This window comes from Ylistrum balloti, unplaced genomic scaffold (assembly GCF_031769215.1).
Source record: "Ylistrum balloti isolate Yb309-2 unplaced genomic scaffold, AGI_CSIRO_Ybal_v1 Utg370316, whole genome shotgun sequence".
In the NCBI taxonomy this organism is placed as follows: domain Eukaryota; kingdom Metazoa; phylum Mollusca; class Bivalvia; order Pectinida; family Pectinidae; genus Ylistrum; species Ylistrum balloti.
The window spans coordinates 74,458-90,179 of record NW_026782233.1 but is presented as its reverse complement, the minus strand read 5'-3'; the positions used below and the strand labels follow the sequence as shown (position 1 = coordinate 90,179).

The following is a 15,722-nucleotide window of genomic DNA, read 5'->3' as shown; positions in this document are numbered from 1 at the left end:
AAATAACAAACATCATTTGTTAAGCCTAAAGCACTGGGTAACTATCCATAAAGCCATTATTTTCCTTCTTATTGTTGATTTGTCAAAGCTCTGGTTGTGATTCCTAAAATATAATGTTGACCAGGATCATAACGCCCAGAAATCCATTTAACGTGTAACAGTGTTGATACTATGTACCGGTCTTGGAACGCTGGCAATGATGCCGTGATGATGGTTTTTTTTTTTAATCCTCCCAGCTCGCGCCGGTAATTCAGGAGGTCTCGAAGGCCAAAATACCCTGTAGTATATCCATGATGAAGTGTGGCGAATACTTATCCGTCGAATGTAACACATGTCAGTTGAGAAATAGTATTTAAAGGAAAAAATGAGCTTCGTGTGTATGAAAATCCTGTACACTTTATATTTATATCTTCAGAATAAATCTGATTTTTTATCTGTGTATATATTGGAGGGACAGGATTAAGATGGGTATCAAATACAAGGAGTCCTTTATAGGCAAAAATTACGAGAGCCTCGCTTAAGGCAAAATAAATTACCTGAAAGAATATAGAAAGCGTTATTTACTTGAACAGTCCCATTATGCTCATACCAAACCAATGAGTTGTCTAGCAAGATCGGCAGGCGGAAAATAATGGACATGTCATGTGGTGGGGCTACGTGATGAACATCGTGCAAGTCCTAGGCTTGCCCTTTTATTCGAAATATTGTTTTAGTACAGTGTATCTAACTGATGTTGACGATTTACAAGACGTACTTTTCCAAATTTAAAGGGTTGTGGTGTAAACTGGTTGTAAAAAACAACAAGGAAGCCGAACAGACAGGTTACTCTATATGTAACTATTGTCTTGAATATGGGTTTTGGCTCTTAATTCAAGTTGAAATTCGAGTAAGCTATGGCAAAATATGGATATATGAAAGATTTAAATAGACTCCTGAATGAGTTCACGGAAAATAAGACCTCGAGTTAGGGAAGGACAAGCGTTTTCTGCTTCATTGATGATACTCCTCTTGTAAATCTTGGTCAATCCGAGCAAGAAGTGACACGTTCCTCTGTGAGAACACGAACAACAATAACGGAACCTCCAGGCATACATACTACCGAGCACAAACACTTCCCGCTACACATCGCACAAAGAAATAGAATATTTCTCAATGGGAATATCATGAAGACCGTAAAACTTCAACTGCAATCTTCATCAACCTACATCCCCCCAAACCCTGTGTTGTGGATTAGTTTGTCAGTTTCTGATGTCTTTCATGGTACATGGTAAAGATATAAATCTTTTGTTATTTGATAACAAGACGTGATCAATAAATTGAATGATTTTGCAAGGTATATGCGACTTGTTTTGATAAGCACTCCGATAAATTAAGCGTTGTATGTAAACAAAAACCAGATAGTCGAGACAGGGGCACGGTTTGTTCCCATAGGTATGAAAATAAATCTAATACCAAACTCGACGAAGATAATGTCAACTGACTTTCCCTATGAAAATGACAACTCATACGCATTTTTAATCTATAACCGTCAACACCAACAATCAACGTATATTGAACATTTTCTGACTGCATGACATCAATTTTGACACACATTACGGTCGGCCATTTGTTGCAGAGTGCATTCATTTCACTACAGAAGCCTGGAACATTTAGAGAAGCAAAAAACCCCTGCGTGGTACAGCGATAGCTAAACCCTCTGAAATGAACACTTTAAAATCTTAACTCTGCATTGAAACATCCTTTTCTACATTACGACTGTTAGAAATTATATCTTTGTCATTCAATATTTTCTCTCGCTTGTTCGTTGTCTTTTCTTCTTCTTTTTTCATATATTCAAACTAAAACACACTGGCATACTAGCCATCACTACATCTTTTCAATTGCATAAGAACACCAGTTCACCTACTTTCTTAAAAGTGAACAGATTTAGAGTTTTATACCATAAATATCTTCTCTTATTTCATCGACAAGACATCTCTCTAATTCACAACAATCAACAGCGAGGTTTCATGTGGCTAAAATGTTCCATTATCCCATTAAATGTCCTACGTCTATGAGATATCTTTCTGCTTTCTTGGATAATCTAACACTCAAGTCTAAGAACCCTTCTACACCGTCTTCTTCTACAACTTACATGAAGACAATTTACAGACATGACTTCAATTGGAGAAATGTTTCCTTTTCGACATTTTCCAGTTTAACGAAGCATATATGCGAGGAATTTTCAATCGAGGTGGTCTTGTTGAGGTAGGAATTTCTTAAACAATCAACGTTATCGTTCCTTCCAGGATATTTATTTGGCCAAACTTCCTTCCAGTTATCATAAAACAGTCAATCAATCCATCCTCATAAGCCAGTACTTTGCTGCCATCCGTCAAGTGAATAAAAATCGATCATGAACAATAGGCCACACCGACTTGCATTGTTCTTTGCAACGGAAGCCCCAAACTTGCACATCTTCTATTAGAAAAAAAATATTATCTTAAATGATCACTTTTGATGACTGCTTTCGAATTTGAATGATCAAGTGAGTTGAAGACCGACACGTTAACATAATAACCCTATTTGAAATGTCTGTGGTCTGAAAAGAGTTACATTAGAAATGTGGCTCATTTGAGAGAGAGAAAAAATACTTAAATGTTATCCTTTAGAAAAGTTGCACACTTAAACACAGATATCCACCATTTTCTTGACATGGTTTTGACAGATTGTTTTTCATCGAAATGTCATTCACGTTGTAAGTGATGATTTTACTTAAGTGTCTTTGTGATACAATGAATTATATCACCAAAAAGGGAAGTGTAGACAAGCTTCAGAAACACCTGACTGTCATATCAGCTGAACGATTTTGAGGTCGTGTCTATGGTTAACTTTCAGAAAAATTCTGGTGCTTCAATGATCAATTTATTGGATAAATTTCACAGTATGACAACATTTCAATGCATTTATGTATTTGTTTGGTTGCAAGTTATCGGCGTAGCATTGCTATAGAAATACGATTAATAAGGGATCCGAAACTAATTCGCCAAGGTATACAATGTTAACGTTGTTAAAAATCTAGCCTACCCCCAAGTTGTTTTAATGTGTCCTAGAATCTGGATACTCTTTTGTTGCAGTAAATCCAATTAAAGGAATGCAAACATCAAACAATGTTGTACACATATCAGATGGGTTCCACATGTTTAAATTTCAATTGATTGATGGGTTTAACCCATGTAGTTGTCCTGTTTGTATCAAGCTGTTATTTAGTCAGTGTATGCATCCTATGATTCGGTATACTAACTTCCGTGTTCCGTGCAATGTTTGTGATTGTAGTCTGTAGATAATCATGGTGTATTTTTATCTCCGAGGTTTGCGTTAACCTGTGTGTTAGTTAATAAAGTGCTTTTATTCCTCCGACTAGTGGCATGATTCAGCACATTTGAAATCATTCAATACAGAAATTATGACTTTGATAGAATTTAGGGGCTAGTGCACCTTCTGATCGAAATTCTTGCGAGCAACTGTTTACTGCCTTTACTCCACATGACCATACGGAGATCGTCCATTAAAGGAACTTTCTACTATAATGAGAATTCATATAGATCACGTCCCATAATGTGTACGGTTTTATGAGAAAATTTTGTTCCTTAATATAATAATATTGATGTTGCCCTTCCCTTTGGAATTAGCGAAGAAACTTTGTTACTATTTTATGCCTTCAGCTCTGCAATTGATTTTTCTTAAAATTTGTCCGGATTTTCTGTAGCAATGCTGAGCATATTTAAATCGATATGTTATACGAATTTTAATTTTATGAAAAGTTTAATATGCAAATATATGAAAAACTATTTTTATTCCAATGTCATTGAATTAACTTCTAAATGCTAGTGACCTGAAAAGTCACAATCCTTTTTCACTATCTACTTGTGACTTCTATAGAACTGCCGTCCGCTGATAACCTCATCACGTGATCGCCCTTCGCCGCTAATGTTTCCTCTTTATTTCTGGAATGATAAAAATATGTGGAATAAAATATCTACAGTTTGAATGCATCGATTACTTCAAACAAATACGAAGCTAGTTTCCTTCCTGTACACCGAGACTAAATCAGTTACATTTCATCGCTGTGTTTTTTTCTATCTTTCTTCGAATTTAAATCCTTAACATCAACAATATAAAAATATTATCTTACCATTGTAAATATTTTGGTATGTATCAAATGACCATTTTCATTATTAACTGAAAGCAGCAGCTGTGACACTAAACATTATGAATGGATCGTTGTGTGTATGATGGTAGATATCTGATAATATTCGGCGTCTGTGTTACAGGCAGTTGCATGTGGTTGGTATCAACTTTAAACTGCCACGGATGGGGTATGTGACCTTAGACACCTACACAAATTCCATTATAATAAGCATAATGAATATGGGCAGAGTAGCTGTTTACTGTCTTCAGCTCCTAAATTAATTTGTTCTGACCATTCTTTCTGTTGGCAAGCCGAATCAGTTTGAATAGATACTTTACAAACCATCCATGATTTCATGACTTTAAGATCCCTGGCTTAATTCTTTTACTATTTCAATATGCAAATAATTATATCGAAAATGAAATTTATTAAAATATTATTTAAATGAACTACTAAATGTAGAGAAGATATTGTTTCTAGTGACCTGTAAAATGTCATGATCCGTCCGCACTATCTATCTCTGGTGTGTTCACTTCTATAGAACTGCCATCCGCTGATAACCTCTTCACTTTCTCACCCTTCTCAGCTAGTATCTCCTCTATATTTCTGAAAAGATAAAAAAAAATGTGACACGTACACCAACAGATACATTGACATAACAGGAGATAAAATACCATTCTTTCCTTTCACCAGTTCATGTTTTCAATATTTTATAACATCTACAGTCTTAATATCAACTAATGACGACTAAACATGATTGAATCATTGTGAAGTTATGTACGTATCGAATGATCACTTTAGAGAGTGAAATATATATACATTATGATCACCATAGAAACGGAAAACAGCATCTGTGACACCATACGGTTTGCTCTGAAATCTTTATTCATTCACTCAACAAATCGTGAACAGCTCGAATAACTTGCCTGAAAGTGTTATACAAGCACCCACCCTGTCAACATTCGAATCCCAATTGGATAAATTTTGGAGTAACGATGAAATGAGACGTCGAACATCTTTTGATTAACATCACAATACGGACACTGTTCATGTCATTTTTTATGTTTATTTGGACGATGATCTGAATATAGAGGCAGTTATGCCTGCGTTCAGAAGAAACTAAGTTAAACTAATCCTTTATACATGATGATATACTGTGCGTTTTTTCAAATAAACAAGAGGCCAATGGACCTTAACGGTCATCTGACTATAAAGGCATACATATCAAAGAGGCCAAATAGGCCTAAAATAAATTGCTCATCTACTCTGCCGCTTACATAGAAGACATTTTGGTTCACGAAGACATTTTGTGCAAACCTGAAATCATATATTCTTTATATACGCACTTCACAATTGCCATTACTCTTCCCGAATTGCTTATTGAAACAGCAAGCTGCAGGCCTAATATCAAGACCCTTAGCCTTTCGGTTATTGAGAAGAAGTTGCTTTAGCATTTCAACACCTTTGATCTCTGTGATCTTGAAAGTTGGTCCATATCAGCACCCTGGGGCTTTTGGTTATTGAGAAGAAGCTATTTTAACACTTTAACACGTTTGATACCTGTGATCTAGAAAACGGGTCAAGGTCATTCAAATAAACAAACTTGGTAGTCCTTCATCTTAGCATGCTACTAACCCAATATCAGCAATCTGGGCTTTTTGGTTATTGAGAAGAAGTCATTTAAAGATTTAAACATATTTGACCCTTGTGACTTTTTAAGCCATTCAAAGACATTCATATCAAGTAGAGTTCAACTCAACTTTCTGAATTTAAGAATTGATTCCCCACTCTCAATGATGTTTCAGGCTAAATTTGGTTGAAGTTCATTCAAGTATTAAGAAGGAGTAGTATTTTGAAGTAAAATATTGTCTAATTTCCCGTTTTGGGCCTCGCTCCCCAAGTCCCTAAGGGTCGAATCAACTTTCTGAATTTAAGAAATGATTTTCACTTTCAATGATGTTTCATACCAAATTTGGTTGAAATCCATTCAAACATCACAAAAAAGAAAGAGTAGCATTTTGAAGAAAAACAATATTTTCTAATTTTCCCTTTTGGGGCCTCAGTCTTTCGAAGCAAAATTTTGTCTAATTTCCTCTTACGTGTCCCTGCACCTTGTGGTTGAATCAAATGTCTTAATTTGAGAAATTTTTGCCAACCCCTACTGATGTTACGGACAAAATTTGAATGAAATCCAGTGAAGCATTAAGGAAGAGTAGCATTTTGAAAATATATGTATATATTAAATTTCCCGACTAGGGGCCCAAAGTCCCTAGGAGTCGAATCAAATTTCTGAATTTAAGATATAATTCACCACTATACTCCCAATTATGTTTCAGACCAAACTTGGTTGAATTCCGCCTTGGCGTTAAGCTGGAGTAGTGTTTTAAATGACAAGTTCACGGACAATGTGCGAATGGCGAACGGAGCACGAAGAAGAACGATGCATGATAGAAATAAGTCATCTTGACCTTTTGGGTCAGATGACCTAAAAAAAGTACTCGAACTTTAATCTGTTATATTGTGATAAAAATCTTCTCAAAACATTCTGTAGTCGCTATTTGGGCATGCCTATCCGGGTTCACGGAGGGTCATATACTGCGTGGAACATTGTCATGTTTTAGCGATACCCGATTATGTAACAAGTAAGGGAAACATTGTGGTATACATTAAACAATATTGTATACATTACACAATATTGGCCCATGATCCTGCATATAGAAAGTTGCAGGATTCTGTCAGAAAAAGAAACAAACATCTAGACTACGATAAGATCAAAAAGGCATCACATGCAGTTATACCAGTTAACTGTCTCCAAGAAGAACTCTAAATATCCTTCAAACACAGTTTCTTTTAACTGGATCGTGTACATGTCACGAATAGACAAGAGCACAAAATATATATATAGTGTTATCATCGTGCCAATAACAACCGGTACATATTTTTCATGACGTAAAAGATAACCATGCAGCGCTGTGAAGCTTGTGACCGACTAAGGTCATATCATTTCTATTGTAATATCATAAGGCAATGGCATCATATCTACAGTGACATAAAAACGTTGGTTCTTCACATGTATTCGGTAGTGTAAACACGACTGCCTTATTTGGTAAGACCTATGGGAACTAAAAGAATAAAGCCGTATATGTCGATGGATATAAATCATTAGACGATAAAGGTACGCTTATCCTTTCGGGGCACCTGGTCCAATTTCATTATCTTTGTAGTTCTTTTCCAATAAATTTTGACCTCTTTCTATTGATTTTCAGTTTGAAATTCTTACTCTGATCTCCATTAGAAACGTTTCGTAAATATGAATACAGATGTCAATAAATGTAATGAATTGCTTGCTTGCACGCTTGCATCCATCCATCTTTTTATTTATATATTTATCTATTTATTAATTTATTCTTCTAAGACTATAATAATTATTCTTGTTTATTGCAATTCTGGCTATATGAATTCAAATTCAAACTAAGTAACATTGTTACGTTGAACTTTTCCTTGAACACTTGAACATTAATGGCTGATCGTTTTGTAGTGGGTTCGCACAATTTCAGTGGATTCCAAAGGGAAAGCAGGACTTTTTTCCTGCTATCGTGCAATTGGTGATAGAATAAAAGGTGAACACAACATGCAAGGTCAAGATCTAGTAAGCTTCCATTGATGGGACAGAGCCACTAAATAATTTATTTCGTGTTGATCAACGAAGTGGTATCGTTACACCCTCAGTATCTATTAAAAAAGAAACTTGACAGAAAAAAATCATGCATGTTTACTATTTGAAAAAGATATATCATTATATATGTTTTAAGTACATAAAAATAGAGACAATAAAATAGCTTGTTTGTTGATATGCTCCACTTTCGCAAGGTGGCGATTAATTATAGACTAAGTCCTACATATACAATTAAGATTTCCAAGATGTATCCGTAACCGGCAAGTGGAAAATATCGTGTGTGTTTATATGTATTAATTGATCCCTCATAGACTTTTGTTGTTTGATTAAATATACTCATAGTTTAATTCATCAACTCCACAAATGCGATATTAATGATACTTTTCTGATTTTTCCCTTAATTTTTGATATCGTGTTTTTCTCATGACGATGAGAAATTTCTATTTCTAATTAACAGTATGCGAAATTTTGTGGCATATAATTATATCGTTACCAACCGTTTGCCGACATCCTCAAACCAGCCGAGATTGTCAGCAATAAGATGATGATTGTTACATCCCGAACACGTCACTATGACAACTCCTTTCTCATATGAATGTCTGGAGAATGTATGAGCCATACGTGTATTACACACTTTGCACGTATACTGTATGTGGAGTTTTCCCTGTACATGTCCTAAAACTGATTTTCCTTTATTGTTATAATTTGAGTCACTGTTAATGTTATTTTCATCTTTCCCGTGTACACAGCTGATCGACAACCGTTTCACTTGTTGCAAAACGCACGGATTTACTTTAACATATCCAACTTCCGGGAAAATGTTCTGACGCAACTTGGTTGTTTTGGTGACACTTTCAAAATATCCACAAGATAATGTTTTCATTGACTTGGAAATCGGGCGACAGTTTTGTACACTGAATACACGCGCACATAGCTGCGTGTCACCAACAATGTGAATATGTCGTACACTACGAAACAAAAATCGAGACATGACCAACATAAGTCCTGTTTACAAATTACTCACATGCTGCTTCCGGTTGCTGTGCGCATGGGTATGCGAATGTTATAATCCAAGATGTCTGCGCCCATGGCATCGCATCTCAGAAGACTGACATATGCAAAACATCGTTATTTTCGTCTCCTTAACAGAGAAAGAAGCATTTCATTTCCACATCAGTTCAAACGACAATACCAAGACACTAACAAACAAGGTGACATGCATGCATGAAAAACATTAAATGATCTCTATTAAGCAATGATTAAATGCGAGAATGAACAACAGTACTCCTTCAATGTCACGTCATACAATGCTATATAACTTTCGTAATTGCGTCATTTGTCAAAGATCTTATCAAATAATTGGTAACAGCCTTGAGGCTAGACCTATGATAGACAAGTTTATACATGTCCATTGAATGTAAAATATTTGAATCTGAAATAGTTTAATATATAGACTGTTCAGGAAAATACTAGTCTTCGTAGTTAGATAAAACCTACAAAGTTTATGAATATTGTTAACTGAGGAAGATTCATTTGGTGAAAAACTACTGCACTTACAATATATATCAAGCTGATATATTTTTCGTTCTTATCAATTTGTATTCCAAACAATCTGCTTTAAAATAAAAAATCAACTCATTGATTGGTTTTCCAGTGTATTTTTTGGGAAGAGTTTTCGAAGTTTGTATCGACCAATTCATCCTCAAACTCAAGGCTTACGATCACTGTTACTCTCTGTCATACTTAAACATATTCTGGCAACAAGAAGGCACCAGCGAAGTAATTTGATTGGCATAGAGTGGGTTTCAGCAGAAAAAAAATGACCATTCGCAGACTGATAAGCTCCTTTGATATTTGAACATTATTAACGTGTGATACCCAACTTCAAAATTAATACAAGGTATTGTTACATGACTTGAGATTGGTTTAATGTATATTAAATGACACACATTAAACCTTCAATTTTGCCAAGAAATGTTCCAAGGGTGCAGAGAGTAATAGTGAGCATAACCACTGGAGTATCAAGGGTGTGACCAGCTCATTGTGATTGGAAGTTTGAAATCATATTTTGGACTACCAATTATTTAGTTAATTTCAACTTGTTTGCTCATTATTGTTTCAGAACATTGATTTACTATGTTGTTTTAAATGTGACACAGATATAGAAGATGATCCAGATGACTTTCATCATGAGGATGTGAAAAATGAGCAGTATCCAGGACATATCCCAACGTCATTTTTCCAGAAAGCTCTTCTCACTGTGGGATCAGCATCCATGTGTTTATATGATCCCTATCGTGATGGTCAGTCAGTGTTGCTTATTTTCAGGCATCTCTACTTTGGAAACACAAGTCTTAAAGCTTCTAATTTTTGATACACTTTATTTGTACACAGTATGCCAGTTGAACAACATGGTAACCTGAAATAGCTTCATTAGTTACAATTAGTTAAAAGTCAATGGCTGAATTTATCCATATGTAACCCAGTATATCTGGTCAATAGGCAAAGGTTATCCAGAACACAGTTACACTATCAGAGTATCCACAATTAAGTTTGAAAATTTATTTCTTAAACAAACTTTAATATAGCAGGCATATCATGGGCATTAAAATAATCCAGTTCCCTAAAAAAGATAAGAAGTAATAAAACAGAATTTCAGTTATTCAACTCATTTGTCCTAGGTTAGTGCAAAAGTGTTATAAAGGTAAAAGCCCCTACAAATTGTTAAAGGCAGACAGTCAGTAGTTCTGTGCAGGAAAATATATTGACTTGTGTCTACATGTCCCAAAAAAAATGCTTTAGTAGTTGTTTATTTTGATGTCACAGATGTGCCAATCAATTCAAGGTTCTGTGTAATGTTCCAAATTATGAAAAAAGGAACAGTCAGAATGAGAATATTAATTGAACTTGAAACAAGTTGACACAAAATATTAATGTTCAGTGTATCCTTTTTGGCACCAACCACAGATATGGTAGCTACACTAGGGGAGGTGAGTGGTGCCATGGCCATTAAGAGGTTGAAAGAAAAGATGGAAGAAGACCCTGTGGGGAGACTCATCTTGGAGTAAGTTTAAACTGAATCATTTATCAAAGAAATAGAAAGTGAATAAAGTTAACACTTTATTGTAAAGGGTATTTTTTTACTAAACGTTCAGTGTTAAAGGATGTCATTTTCATGGAAAATATGTAACAAACAATGGTTTGCATCATCAATTTCATTTTCCTATATTTAATATTTTGTGATTTTATTCGATCATCAAAAATAGCTAAAAAGTTGAACCCTTAAAAAACAACTTCTGAGGTATATATAGAGCCTTTAAACGGACATGATGTTTCAGAATTTCTTTACATTTTTCTCAGGGAACAGCCCGTCATCAATACTGACACTGTGTCCATAGAGTACCTGGGAAGTCTGCCTAAGGGCACATTGGGAAAAGAGTACTGGAAATTCCTGAGCAAAAATGTAAGAGAATCACATACAACTATAAACTCTACTTAAAGTAACAAATGCCAAACATTTGTCATGTTAATTTTTTTATAAACTCTTTTAAAGTAAGAAATGCCAAACATTTTTCATGTTAATGTTTTATAAACTCTTTTAAAGTAACAAATGCCAAACATTTTTCATGTTAATGTACAATTTTTAAGGCTGTGTAAGATTCAAGAATACATCGCAAGCTTGGAGTAAAAAGTTACCGTATATTTCCATTTATTTTAGTTGTCAAGTTCTGAATTTTTACATAGAGCAAATGGTATCTTAAGAATGTTTTTAGTTACTCATTTTTATTCCAAAATTTGCATAACATGTCAGCATTAAACATTCAAAAGTAGGTGATTTAGTCATACAGAAAAGTAAACATCATCAATATATCAATAAATAAAAGTCTCCCTGCATCTAAACAAGACAGAAATTATTTTCAATGATGCAATTTTAGTGATTCAGCAAATCATGTTATATAAAGTTTGAACACATTCAATACAAACACTTTTTAGCTAATAAGGTTGCTTCATTATTTTAGCTGAACTTAAGTCATGATTTTAAGAAGCCTTTTCGGAAGAGTGATTTTAAGAAATGTAGAATACAGCCATTGGTAAAAATTTTGAAAGTGTTCAGATAACGGGTGAGGAAATAAATGTGAACATACACTCTTAAACTTAAACATCAGTTAGAAAGTTAATGAAACATTTCAATTATCCAGAATGATAACATTAATTCTATAGGAATTATGACAAGTTATAAAACTGCTTGAGTGTGCAAGCCAAGCTTAAACATGTAACATTCTACAGTTGCACGTTTTTAATATTCAAAAAGTGATCACCGATGTCATCAGGATCTCCTCCTCACTTTTCTGCCAGGGGTTTTCTCCAGATTCTCGCATGCCTGTACAGTTCATTGATGATCCTACCTTAAAGTATGTGATGTTGCGATACCGCCAAACCCATGACCTATACCATTCTGTGCTGGGCATGAAACCTACCATTCTTGGCGAAGTTGTTGTCAAGTGGGTTGAGACCTTCCAGACTGGACTTCCTATGTGTGCACTGGCGGCAGTATTTGGTCCCCTTCGTCTAAGCCAAGAGTAAGCTATAATCTACATCCAAGATGTTTTAAAAGGGAAGGGCTTGGAAAAGAAGTGTACCTATCTAGTTGTGTGAATCTTTCATCTCTTTATTCCATTTCAGTGTTTTCACCATCAATTTTATTTCTTTACAGATTCATTGAATAAAATTTTGTAAAATCAAGGTGAGAATATACAAGGACAACATATTTAGTTCCTTTAAAAGAAAAAATATTTGTATAATTAGATGGACTTATTGCCAAATTACGAGACAAAAAACAGTTTTTTATTCAAAAACTCCTATTGAAATTATTAGTTCCCCACGTTGAACTGGAGGAGACAACTATCTGCTTTCTTGTCCAGGCCCTATCTTCTACACAATTAATTATGCAAACTTTAAAATACATGGGACATCACCAGGCTTCACCTTGGTGAGATGGTGTGAAGTGTATCTAATGTAGGTCACTCTGACTTACAATTGACCTTTGACCTACATTGAAGAAAAATGGTGGGCTCTATCTCCAACACTTCTTGTCACTGGAATTTCATGTATAGGTTCATCTTGGTTGATTGGTGTGTTGTGTATCAGAAGTAGGTCACTGACTTACATTTGAACTATGACTTACATTAAAAAGAGTTTGTACAGGTTCTATCTCCTACCTCACTAATCTTTGGAACTTCAAACTCGTTGTATGGGTTCACCTCCGTGGTGCAGCATGTATGTTGGGGACTGCAATTTAACGTTACATTATAACAATTGACATAGATCACATGTATTGATTATTCTTGTTTCTGTACTGGGAGTTCTGCTTCTAGTAGCTGCTTAATGGACATCCATCATCTAAAAACAGATACATCTTTTTTTTTTGCAGATAGTAATAATTTTACAGTGTTGCATTGGGTTTATTTCAGACATCAGAAATTATATTTAGAGACTTATCTCTCTTGGGCTATACGGACAGGAAGAAATGCCAAGTTTCTCATGGCAGTTTACTGGGAAAAAGAGTGGGAGAAAGACTTGGATCAGCTCAGGACAGAACTTAACATAGAGCCACCTCCTGTTCTCAAATAAACACCCTTATGTGTAAGACATTCACCTACAGAAGGACACAGCTCCACTTACAGCACCCTCCTGTCATCAGATATCATCCTCATCTGTAGAAAATTCATCTGGAGTGAGACAGCTCAACATACAGCCTGCTGTCTTCAAATAGCATCCTCATGTGTATTCACCTTATGAAGGACAGAGTTCAACATGGATCTACTTCATGTAGGACATTCAACCTAAGTTAATGATAGATAGCTCTTCTGTAGAAAGATTGTCCATTTTTTTTAATCACAAAATTGAAATGTGTGGTGTGTAAATATGTGAAACTCCGAGATGAATTATTTAAATAATCTTATTGAAATGTTGGTAAGTTATTAGTTTAGAAACCTTTTATTGAACATAAGTGGATACCTGTTTCCTTCTACTCATTTAATGGCTCGAAGTCAAGAATCATTGGTCAATCAGAGGAAGTTTGTATTACAATACGCCTAATACATTGTTGTAATAGACTTGAAGCAGGGATTCAATGATAGATGTCGACTGAAATGGGTTAAAGTCAGTTAGATTCAGTGAAATACTATGAATTGGATATGGACTGGTTTGTTCCTGTTTAAACAAAATGCATGTTTGTGTTAAGTTTTAAATAAAATCATATGATAACTGTTCTGTTTTATTTTTTTAACAGGAAAACACAGAAATCATATCAAGATCATGAGAGTTCATATTTTAAATATGAAACGGGAAAGAGAAATGAAAAACACCCTGCCTTTACTATTAGATACATTGTACTTGTAAAGGATGGTGTTCTAACTTACAACGAATAAAGTAACTAATTCCTTCCTGTTTTTGCATAAAATGATGTCCTAAATTACAGGATAAGCATCTACTGCACAACGTATTTAAGTAGCCTTCTCTATCAGTCAGTGTAAAATACCCATCAGATAAGTTAAATACCATAAATGCAATGACCTTCTTACTCCATACCATTCATAATTTATGAATTTTGAATTATTTCTAATCCATTAACTGGTGTTGTCATCTTCAAAGTTAGCTTTGGTCACCCATTCTGATCCTTAACTTCCACACTAGTAATCTACAAATAATTCATCATCCTGTAATCGCTGGTTATTTAAAGTTGACTAATTTATTTTTCACTCAAAGCACATTTTTAGAATGTTAATAAAGGTCAATTAGGTCATTTGTTTCGACTGCTGCTGGTAAACATATCATGACATTAGACTTCTGTCACTTCAAATCAATTTGGTATCAGAATGACATCACCAGTTGTATGGGCTCCATTATGGGTGTGGGTTTCAAGAGCTCTGTCAGTAGTAGGGCATCAGACATGGCAACCTCAGGTGAACAGCCGAGATATGTTTGTTGTTTCCATTTTTTAAGTCTACCATTACCAGAAGGTGGCCTGTTCAAGTCACCTTACATACATGGTCAATCCATGAAAAATCCTTGTTTTTGCTATTTCTTGAGAAGTACAGGAAGGATATTTCCCTCACTTCATATGTAGGTTCTCCATGGTCCCTAGTAGTGCCTATCCACATTTTAGTCTGATTGGGAAATAAACAGACTTACAGGCGGCCATCTTGGATTGTGATAGTGAAGCTGGTTATTGCTGTATCTTGTCAAGTACTGCAAGGATATTTCTCAAACTTGATGTGTATGTTCCCTATGGTCTTGGTTGTGCCTCTTTAATTTTCAGACGGATTAGAGAAACAAAAGGCCGAAAGCTTGCCATCTTGGATTTTGATAATGAAAGTTTGTTACTCCAATCTCTTGAGGAGTATACTGGAAAGATATTTTTCAAACCTGATGTGTTCATTCACCTTGGCCCAAAGTTGTGGCCATTCTTTTTTTTGTCTTCTCAAGAAAACAAAAGACTGGAGACCATCTTATATTTATATATTGTTATAGTGTGGGAAGTTCTTGTTATGTCTTTCTTAATTTCAAAGGTAGGATTCCTTTATTATCAAATGATTAAGTTGAAAAGGGAAAAGTAGAAAAATATGAGTTTTGCATAGAACCAATAAAGATCATTGGATTTTGAGTCCCACGATTTCCTCCAAGATATCTGGTTTTCAAGACATAGCGCATTGAGACTTTCAGTAAAAAACATTGGTTAAAAATCCTAAAATGTTGAAATGATGCAATTTAATGAATGACTTGAAACAATCTTTTTGCAATCACTTGGTAGAAAGGATCAGAAATGTTTCCTTTATGAATCATATTTACAAAATTGCCACAAATCTTTCATTT

General features: G+C 34.8%; 2 protein-coding genes across 2 annotated transcripts; one reads left to right on the top strand and one right to left on the bottom strand.

Moving 5' to 3' along the window:
- Positions 1-3,875: 3,875 nt before the first annotated feature.
- On the bottom strand, positions 3,876-8,838 carry LOC132553318 (DNL-type zinc finger protein-like). The gene is made up of 3 exons (XM_060217552.1): positions 8,345-8,838; positions 4,656-4,777; positions 3,876-3,986 (listed from the first exon to the last, which is right to left on the bottom strand). Exons 1-2 carry the CDS (start codon positions 8,836-8,838, stop codon positions 4,666-4,668), a joined length of 606 nt encoding a protein of 201 aa, XP_060073535.1. The 3' UTR covers positions 3,876-3,986; positions 4,656-4,665.
- Positions 8,839-8,932: 94 nt separating this feature from the next.
- On the top strand, positions 8,933-14,116 carry LOC132553310 (ubiquinone biosynthesis protein COQ4 homolog, mitochondrial-like). The gene is made up of 6 exons (XM_060217540.1): positions 8,933-9,058; positions 10,007-10,150; positions 10,815-10,911; positions 11,208-11,310; positions 12,204-12,427; positions 13,319-14,116. The coding sequence occupies exons 1-6, from the start codon at positions 8,935-8,937 to the stop codon at positions 13,476-13,478; spliced, it is 852 nt and encodes a 283-aa protein (XP_060073523.1). The 5' UTR covers positions 8,933-8,934; the 3' UTR covers positions 13,479-14,116.
- The last annotated feature ends 1,606 nt before the right edge of the window (positions 14,117-15,722 follow it).

What these genes read in the sequence shown, in the direction of transcription:
- LOC132553318 (XM_060217552.1), bottom strand. Translation starts at nt 8,838, where the DNA reads ATGTCTCGATTTTTGTTTCGTAGTGTACGACATATTCACATTGTTGGT. An exon ending in TTTGAGGATGTCGGCAAACG is followed by an intron (nt 4,778 to 8,344) that starts GTTGGTAACGAT and finishes TTATCTTTTCAG; the next exon opens with AAATATAGAGGAGATACTAG.
- LOC132553310 (XM_060217540.1), top strand. Translation starts at nt 8,935, where the DNA reads ATGGCATCGCATCTCAGAAGACTGACATATGCAAAACATCGTTATTTT. An exon ending in CCAAGACACTAACAAACAAG is followed by an intron (nt 9,059 to 10,006) that starts GTGACATGCATG and finishes AATGTGACACAG; the next exon opens with ATATAGAAGATGATCCAGAT. An exon ending in GTGGGGAGACTCATCTTGGA is followed by an intron (nt 10,912 to 11,207) that starts GTAAGTTTAAAC and finishes CATTTTTCTCAG; the next exon opens with GGAACAGCCCGTCATCAATA.